A 10,000-nucleotide genomic window follows, 5' to 3' on the forward strand; every position below is an offset into this window, starting at 1 on the left:
GTGTGGTCGTAGTGTGGTCCTACCTGAGAGGTCGTAGTGTGGTCGTAGTGTGGTCGTAGTGTGGTCCTACCTGAGAGGTCGTAGTGTGGTCATAGTGTGGTCGTAGTGTGGACCTACCTGAGAGGTCGTAGTGTGGTCGTAGTGTGGTCGTAGTGTGGTCCTACCTGAGTGGTCGTAGTGTGGTCGTAGTGTGGTCGTAGTGTGGTCCTACCTGAGAGGTCGTAGTGTGGTCGTAGTGTGGTCGTAGTATGGTCGTTGTGTGGTCCTACCTGAGAGGTCGTAGTGTGGTCGTAGTGTGGTCGTAGTGTGGTCCTACCTGAGAGGTCATAGTGTGGTCGTAGTGTGGTCGTAGTGTGGTCCTACCTGAGAGGTCGTAGTGTGTCCTACCTGAGAGGTCGTAGTGTGGTCGTAGTGTGGTCCTACCTGAGAGGTCGTAGTGTGGTCGTAGTGTGGTCCTACCTGAGAGGTCGTAGTGTGGTCGTAGTGTGGTCGTAGTGTGGTCCTACCTGAGAGGTCGTAGTGTGCGTAGCAGTCGTAGTGTGGTCGTAGTGTGGTCCTACCTGAGAGGTCGTAGTGTGGTCGTAGTGTGGTCGTAGTGTGGTCGTAGTGTGGTCGTAGTGTGGTCCTACCTGAGAGGTCGTAGTGTGGTCGTAGTGTGGTCGTAGTGTGGTCCTACCTGAGAGGTCGTAGTGTGGTCGTAGTGTGGTCGTAGTGTGGTCCTACCTGAGAGGTCGTAGTGTGGTCGTAGTGTGGTCGTAGTGTGGTCCTACCTGAGAGGTCGTAGTGTGGTCGTAGTGTGGTCGTAGTGTGGTCCTACCTGAGTGGTCGTAGTGTGGTCGTAGTGTGGTCGTAGTGTGGTCCTACCTGAGAGGTCGTAGTGTGGTCGTAGTGTGGTCGTAGTATGGTCGTAGTGTGGTCCTACCTGAGAGGTCGTAGTGTGGTCGTAGTGTGGTCGTAGTGTGGTCCTACCTGAGAGGTCGTAGTGTGGTTGTAGTGTGAGAGGTTGTAGTGTGGTCCTACCTAAGAGGTCGTAGTGTGTCCTACCTGAGAAAGTAGTGTGTCCTACCTGAGAGGTCGTAGTGTGGTCGTAGTGTGGTCCTACCTGAGAGGTCATAGTGTCGTCCTACCTGAGAGGTCGTAGTGTGGTTGTAGTGTGGTCGTAGTGTGGTCGTAGTGTGGTCGTAGTGTGGTCCTACCTGAGAGGTCGTAGTGTGGTCGTAGTGTGGTCGTAGTGTGGTCGTAGTGTGGTCGTAGTGTGGTCGTAGTGTGGTCCTACCTGAGAGGTCGTAGTGTGGTCGTAGTGTGGTCGTAGTGTGGTCCTACCTGAGAGGTCGTAGTGTTCGTAGCAGTCGTAGTACTCTGAGGATTCCCAGGATGCGGTTCCCTCCAGTCAAGGCCAGAGAAACCAGGATGTCCACCAGAGAGACAAACACCAGGATCCCATCCAGAACATTCCAGCTGCTCTTCAGGTAGCTCTGTTTACCCCAGCAGAACCCCAACGCTACAATCTATAGACACAACATTAAGAAGACAATAACTCCAGGACTGACAACAGACTGAAACAGACAGCAGACAGAAACAGACAGCAGACTGAAACAGACAGCAGACAGAAACAGAGATCAGACTGAAACAGACAGCACTCTGAAACAGAGATCAGACTGAAACAGACAGCAGACAGAAACAGAGATCAGACTGAAACAGACAACAGACTGAAACAGACAGCAGACAGAAACAGACAGCAGACTGAAACAGACAGCAGACAGAAACAGACAGCAGACTGAAACAGACAGCAGACTGAAACAGACAGCAGACTGAAACAGACAACAGACTGAAACAGACAGCAGACTGAGACAGACAGCAGACTGAGACAGACAGCAGACTGAAACAGACAGCAGACTGAAACAGAGATCAGACTGAGACAGACAGCAGACTGAAACAGACAGCAGACTGAAACAGACAGCAGACTGAAACAGACAACAGACTGACTGACAGACAGCAGACTGAGACAGACAACAGACTGAAACAGACAACAGACTGAAACAGACAGCAGACTGAGACAGACAGCAGACTGAGACAGACAGCAGACTGAGACAGACAGCAGACTGAAACAGACAACAGACTGAGACAGACAACAGACTGAGACAGACAGCAGACTGAGACAGACAGCAGACAGACAGACAGAGACTGAGACAGACAGCAGACTAAAACAGACAACAGACTGAGACAAACAGCAGACTGAGATTGAGACAGACAGCAGACTGAGACAGACAACAGACTGAGACAACAGACTGAGACAGTATTACCTTGACAGTCATCTCAGCCAGGAAGATGAGACAGACAGAACACGTAGTTGGAGACACTCAGAAACACTCTCTCCTGGAGGGAGGAGAGTAGGAGAGACAGTATATTACAGCAGAGAGTATCTAGTTGGAGACACTCAGAAACACTCTCTCCTGGAGGGAGGGAGAGTAGGAGAGACAGTATATTACAGCAGAGAGTATCTAGTTGGAGACCCTCAGAAACACTCTCTCCTGGAGGGAGGGAGAGAAGGAGAGACAGTATATTACAGCAGAGAGTATCTAGTTGGAGACACTCAGAAACACTCTCCCGGAGGGAGGGAGAGTAGGAGAGACAGTATATTAGAGCAGAGAGTATCTAGTTGGAGACACTCAGAAACACTCTCCTGGAGGGAGGAGAGTACAGAGAGACAGTATATTACAGCAGAGAATATCTAGTTGGAGACCCTCAGAAACACTCTCCTGGAGGGAGGAGAGTGGAGAGACAGTATATTAGAGCAGACTGAGACAGATCAACAGTTGAGAGACACTCAGAAACACTCTCTCCTGGAGAGAAGTAGGAAGACAGTATACAGACTACAGACAGAGAGACAGACTAGTTGGAGACCCTCAGAAACACTCTCCTGGAGGGAGGGACAGACAACAGGAGAGACACGCAAGAGACAGACATCGATGTGACAGACAACAGACCACCAGACGACAGACCGTTAGACCAGACGATGCATTTCTGACGACAGACTTAGATGTTCCAACAGACAACGACTAGACAGACAACAGACTGAAACAGACAACACAGACAGACACGAGACTTAGATGTTCCAAACAGACAACAGACTTAGACCAGACGATGCATTTCAGACAACGAGCTTAGATGTTCCAACAGACGTTAGACCAGACGATGCAGACTGAGACGTACGAGCTTAGATGTTCCAACGACTGAGACAGACCAGACTGAGACCAGACGATGCATTTCTACAGACAACGAGCTTAGATGTTCCAACGACCGTTAGACCAGACGATGCATTTCTACAGAGCTTAGATGTTCCAACGACTGAGACAGACCAGACTGATGCATTTCAGACGAGCTTAGATGTTCCAACGACCGTTAGACCAGACGATGCATTTCTACGACGAGCTTAGATGTTCCAACGACCGTTAGACCAGACGATGCATTTCTACGACGAGCTTAGATGTTCAGACAACGACCGTTAGACCAGACGATGCATTTCTACGACGAGCTTAGATGTTCCAACGACCGTTAGACCAGACGATGCATTTCTAGCAGACTGAGCTTAGATGTTCCAACGACTTAGACCAGACATGCATTTCTACGTACGAGCTTAGATGTTCCAACAGACAGCAGACTGTTAGAGGCCAGACGATGCAGACACAGACGAACAGACAGCTTAGATGTTCCAACGACAGACGCAGAGACCAGACGATGCATTTCAGCAGACTGAGAGAGGCAAGACGAGCAGAGATGTTCCAGACTGAGACAGATGACCGTTAGACCAGACAATGCATTTCTACGACGAGCTTAGATGTTCCAAGCAGACCGTTAGACCAGACGATGCAGTTTCTACAGACTGAGACAGAGCTTAGATGTTCCAGACAACAGACGACCGTTAGACCAGATGATGCATTCCTACATACGAGACAGCTAGCTGACGACGCCACGAAACAGACATCGTCTGCAAGATCGAGGAGGGGAACAAGTTTCTGGCCATCTGTAAAAAAAAGGGGCCCTGTGATATTGTTTCCTTCATGTCAAACACTGACAACCCAACAGACTTGCCGTGTTGTCATCCGGTATGAAAAAGATGTCAAGGCAGAGATAGCCCTAATTAATTGGTGAATTGTTGGAATTATGAAAATAGAATTATTATTCAAATTATAATATAGTGGGCGGCACCTGAATACATTATTGCTTGACATGACAACGAATGACTAAGCCAAGGAGGAATTATTGACAGGGTAGGAACGAAAGTGGTGGTCAATGTTTCCAAGGGGACACTAATTAGATGTAAACATTCCATGTTTTCTTACCTCATGTAACTAGCCAGCGAGCTAACATATTCACAGACTTTCACCTATTTCAGCTCTGATTTATGATACTGTGGCATAAACAATATGCTTAGCTACAGACTGATTCCTCCTTTAGCGTAGCCTCTTCTGTAGCCTGTCAAGACATGTGCAGACTGTCTAACAGACCCTGTTCAGACCCAGACTGCACAGACCAGACTAAAACAGTTACTGAGAGGCTCCAGTGACAACGTGGCCAGACCCAGATCTGGTGGACCCAGTGTCGCAGACTAAAACAGACAACAGACTGGAGTTCCAGGTCAGACTCCAGACAACAGTAGCCTCTGGAACTGCCGATGAGACAGACAGCCAACAAGGCAGAGTTCATCTCAGACTATGCCTCCCTCCAGACCCTAAAACCAGACCCCTGAGAAAAACATTTAGATGCACTATTGTAAAGTGGCTCCAGTTCCACTGGATGTCATAGCAGACAGTGAATGCACCAATTTGTATCACCTTGACAGTCATCTGGATAGAGCGTCTGCTAAACCACCTCCTGGAGGGAGGGACTTAAATGTATTACAGCCAGTCTGGAGGGAAGGGAGAGTAGAGTCAAATCCAGTACCTGGAGGGAGTTTGTAGGAGCAGACAGTTTACACCGAGGGACTTAGAGGTACCCAGCATCACGGCTCCAGACCACCACCAGGGGAGTTAGAGGTATACAGCATTACGTCTCCAGAACCACCACCAGGGGAGTTAGAGGTACCCAGCATCACGGCTCCAGACCACCTCCTGGGGGAGTTAGAGGTACCCAGGATCACGGCTCCAGACCACCAGGGAGGGGAGTTAGAGGTACCCAGGATCACGGCTCCAGACCACCACAAGGGGAGTTAGAGGTACCCAGCATCACGGCTCCAGACCACCACCTGGGGGAGTTAGAGGTACCCAGCATCACGTCTTCATTTCTCCAGACCACCACCAGGGGAGTTAGAGGTACCCAGCATCATTACTCCAAACCACCACCAGGGGGAGTTAGAGGATACCCAGCATCAGTTTCATTTCTCCAGACCACCACCAGGGGAGCTAAATATCTTAGAGGTACCCATGTCATTTCTCCAGACCACCACCAGGGGAGTTAGAGGTACCCAGCATCATGGCTCCAGACCACCACCAGGGGGAGTTAGAGGTACCCAGCATCATGGCTCCAGACCACCACCAGGGGAGTTAGAGGTACCCAGCATCATGGCTCCAGACCACCACCAGGGGAGTTAGAGGTACCCAGTGTCACAGGCAGCATTTCAGTAGAGCTTCAGATGTTCACGGCTCCAGACCACCACCAGGGGGACTTAGATGGCAACCCAGTTCAGACCAGACCATGCACCATCAGTGTCACGGCTCCAGACCATGCGTTTCATTTACGGCTTCCAGACCACCACCAGGGGGAGTTAGAGGTACCCAGCATCACGGCTCCAGACCACCACCAGGGATGATTTCTTAGAGGTACCCAGTTCATTTCTCCAGACCACCACCAGGGTTTCTTAGAGGTACCCAGCATCACCGTCCAGACCACCACCAGGGGGAGTTAGAGGACGACCTCCAGACCACCAGCATCACAGAGGTACCCATTCAGATCTCCAGACCACCACCAGGGGAGACATAGAGGTACCCAGTGTCATGGCTCCAGACCACCACCAGGGGAGCTTAGAGGTACCCAGCATCACGGCTCCACACCACCACAGGGGAGTTAGAGGTACCCAGTGTCACGGCTCCAGACCACCACCAAGGGGAGCTTAGAGGTACCCAGTGTCACGGCTCCAGACCACCACCAGGGGAGTTAGAGGTACCCAGTGTCACGGCTCCAGACCACCACGGGGAGCTTAGGGGTTCCAGTTAGACCAGGTACCCAGTGTCACGGCTCCAGACCACCACCAAGGGAGTTAGAGGTACCCAGTGTCACGGCTCCAGACCACCACCAGGGGAGTTAGATCGGGGGGGGAACAGGTACCCAGTGTCACGGCTCCAGACCACCACCATGGGGGAGTTAGAGGAACCCAGATTTACGGCTCCAGACCACCACCGGGGGAGTTAGATCACTCATTATGCATTTTGGGTCCTAATTAAGGTTTTTATATAACCAATCATATTGAGTGGTTCCAATTATAATATTGGGCGAGCCACCTTGACATCCCTGGCCAAGGGTTCTTCAGGGTAGCAAAGTGGTGGCTTTCAATGGAACTAAATTAGGTTCATTGAATGTTTTCAAATGTAAAGTAATTATAACGTCTGAAATGGCAAGAAAAGCCTAACCATTACGTTGGTTTTCCAATGGTTAGAGGAATATCCAGACCACCACCAGTTAGTGTACCCAGAAGACAAAATAGGGAGTTAGAAGGTACCCATCATGTCCAGACCACCATAGGGGGAGTTAGAGGTTAGACAGGGGAGTTAGAGGTACCCAGTGGAGCGATAAGGCATCATAAAGACCAAAAGGGTTTAGAAGGTACCCAGTGTCACGGCTCCAAACCACCAAAGTTAGATAAGTGTGATTTAGAAGTTAACTGACTGGCTCCAGACCACCAACAGGGGAGTTAGATGTAAAGCATTAGGGTTCCAGCTAGCTAGGGTACCCAGCATCACGGTGTTATGAAACGGCTCCAAGTACACCAGGGAGTTATGACATTGTTTAATGTTTTAGGACTCCTCCATACCAAACCAGGGAGTCTAGAAGTACCCAGCATTACGTCTAACCCCCTGGTGGTCCAAAAACCAGGGAGTCTTAAAGAAACCCAGCACACCAGGCTGTAAAGTCACTCATTACATTTTGGAAGGTAAACCAATCATCAGTGGTTCCTGATGAAGGTAAAGCCAAAAACCTGGGACGTTCTTCAGAAGATACGGTGGAAACCAAATGTAATGTCAAAACAGGGTTCTGGAAACCAAAGTAGTAATTATAACGTCACAGCGAAACGTTTCCAAAAACAGGAATATGTCAGAGACAAACGATTGGGCATTTTAAGTTAATTTACGAAAAGTGATTTAGCAAGTTAACTGAGTGGTGTATAAATTGCCTGAGAAAACTAAAAGCTGGGTACCTCTAACTCCCCCTGGTGAAGGTCTTAAAGTACAGTTCTTGGGAAAAGTGGATAAAAGAATTCTAAGGAAAGCATTTTACTAAAAGTTGAATGTACAGCTTGCCTTCACTAAAGTATGTACTAGGCTTATTGTGTAGTGGAGGATCAAAATAACTGCATGCCTATGGATGTCTAGCTAGCTACAGTATGTCGCCGATCTGTGTATATGGACCCTAAAACGTTAGGTTCTGAACTAATATCGATACCAATCTATGAACCTCAGCTATCATAGTTGTTGTATCGACTTCAAGTCTGAAATGGCATTAAGAATGAAGTAACCAACCTGAAAAAATGGCATTAAGAATGAAGTAACCAACCACATTGAAATAGGGTTCTAGAAGGTAAAGTATAAATAGGGTTCTAGAAGGGAAAGTATAAATAGGGTTCTAGAAGGGAAAGTATAAATAGGGTTCTAGAAGGGAAAGTATAAATAGGGTTCTAGAAGGGAAAGTATAAATAGGGTTCTAGAAGGTAAAGTATAAATAGGGTTCTAGAAGGTAAGGTATAAATAGGGTTCTAGAAGGTAAAGTATAAATAGGGTTCTAGAAGGTAAAGTATAAATAGGGTTCTAGAAGGTAAAGTATAAATAGGGTTCTAGAAGGTAAAGTAAAAACCTGGTTCTAGAAGGTAAAGTAAAAACCTGGTTCTAGAAGGTAAAGTAAAAACAGGGTTCTAGAAGGTAAAGTATAAATAGGGTTCTAGAAGGTAAAGTATAAATAGGGTTCTAGAAGGGAAAGTATAAATAGGGTTCTAGAAGGTAAAGTATAAATAGGGTTCTAGAAGGGAAAGTATAAATAGGGTTCTAGAAGGTTAAGTAAAAAACCCAAAGTGGTCGATGCATCAATACTGGTATATAGTAAAATAGGGTATTACACCAGCCCTAGTGTCTTACGGTGCTGTGAGGCAGAATGCCGGGTCTCTCCAGAGCGATGGTGATGCAGTTGAGGAAGATGAAGAGGAGGACCACGTGATCAAACATCTTATGAGAGATCATCCCCTTAGCCCACACCCGGAACCTAGAGGAGGGAGGGAGAGAGGGGGGGGGGGGGAGGGAGTACGGGAGAAAGAGGGGGGAGGGGGATGTGGATGGGATGAGGGAGTGGAGTAGGGGAGGGAGGGGAGGAGAGGGGGCAGGGGATTGGGTGAGGGAAGGGAAAGAGGGGGGAGGGGGTGAGGAGGGGGAGAGAGGGGGGAGGGGGTGAGGAGGGGGAGAGAGGTGGGAGAGGGATGTGGATGGGATGAGGGAGTGGAGTGGGGTAGGGAGGGAGAGAGGAGAGGGGGCAGGGGATGGGGTGAGGGAGGAGGGGAAAGAGGGGTGAGGGGGATGTGGATGGGAAGAGGGAGTGGAGTGGGGCAGGGAGGGAGGGGAGGAGGGAGAGGGGGCAGGGGATGGGGTGAGGGAGGGGAAAGAGGGGGAGGGGGTGAGGAGGGGGAGAGAGGGAATGGGGTGGGGGGGGAGGAGGTGAGGAGGATGGGGAGAGAGGGGATGGGGTGAGGGGGGAGGAGGGGGAGGGGGGATGGGGTGAGGGGGGGAGGGGAGGCGAGATGGGAAGGAGGGCGAGAGAGGTGATGGGGTAAGGGAGGGGGAAGAGGGGGAGGCGTGAGGGAAGGGAGGGCGAGAGAGGTGGGAGGGAGGGGGAAATCAGCACAGATACAGTATTTATGAGACAACAAGTATATGGATAAGAGCTAAATGACTTAAATGTAAATGTAAAGTATATGTGTGTGTGTGTGCGTGTGACTCACGAGTTCTGAGGGGAGAACAGGTAGAGGTTCCAGTCTTCATGTTCTCTACACCAGCGTGGCTTGTGGCTCTGCAGCGTTCTCCTGACCCGGAACCACAGGTTCTACAGAGGACAGAGGTCAGAGGTCAGCATTACACACACTCCTTCCTCTACATCGTCAGTCTCTAAGTTTGGATGTGTGTTTCCCATGCCGGTGCAGAACGTTCTCTAGCAGCAGGGAACAACAACTCTCGCTTGTCCTGTCAGACTGGAAGACTAATGCATTCTGGGAAACACGCCATCAACAAAGTGCTCCGTTCTCGGTGAGCAGGGTTGGAGAACGGGACAACACAGTCAGCAACGAAGGCAGTACAAACTGCTAACAACCAACTCTGTTACGTCAACCCAAACTGCTCCCCAGGGGCACAACTTTCACTGGGGATTTTATTTTTTATTTTACCTTTATTTAACTAGGCAAGTCAGTTAAGAACATATTCTTATTTTCAATGACGGCCTGGGAACAGTGGGTTAACTGGCCTAGGAACAGTGGGTTAACTGGCCTAGGAACAGTGGGTTAACTGGCCTAGGAACAGTGGGTTAACTGGCCTAGGAACAGTGGGTTAACTGGTCTAGGAACAGTGGGTTAACTGGCCTAGGAACAGTGGGTTAACTGGCCTAGGAACAGTGGGTTAACTGGCCTAGGAACAGTGGGTTAACTGGTCTAGGAACAGTGGGTTAACTGGCCTAGGAACAGTGGGTTAACTGGTCTAGGAACAGTGGGTTAACTGGCCTAGGAACAGTGGGTTAACTGGCCTAGGAACAGTGG

General features: G+C 49.5%; 1 protein-coding gene across 1 annotated transcript in view; it reads right to left on the reverse strand.

The window, feature by feature from the left end:
• Positions 1 to 10,000, reverse strand: part of LOC127925623 (voltage-dependent T-type calcium channel subunit alpha-1I-like) — a gene marked incomplete at its 3' end in the record, with an annotated part of 76,457 nt that overhangs the window by 22,495 nt on the left and 43,962 nt on the right. Inside the window, 5 exon segments of the mRNA XM_052510645.1 lie at positions 1,324 to 1,508; positions 2,304 to 2,336; positions 2,338 to 2,376; positions 8,343 to 8,466; positions 9,197 to 9,297. Coding sequence (XP_052366605.1) covers positions 1,324 to 1,508; positions 2,304 to 2,336; positions 2,338 to 2,376; positions 8,343 to 8,466; positions 9,197 to 9,297 — 482 coding nt within the window.

This window comes from Oncorhynchus keta, unplaced genomic scaffold (assembly GCF_023373465.1).
Source record: "Oncorhynchus keta strain PuntledgeMale-10-30-2019 unplaced genomic scaffold, Oket_V2 Un_contig_5929_pilon_pilon, whole genome shotgun sequence".
Classification (NCBI taxonomy): Eukaryota; Metazoa; Chordata; class Actinopteri; order Salmoniformes; family Salmonidae; genus Oncorhynchus; species Oncorhynchus keta.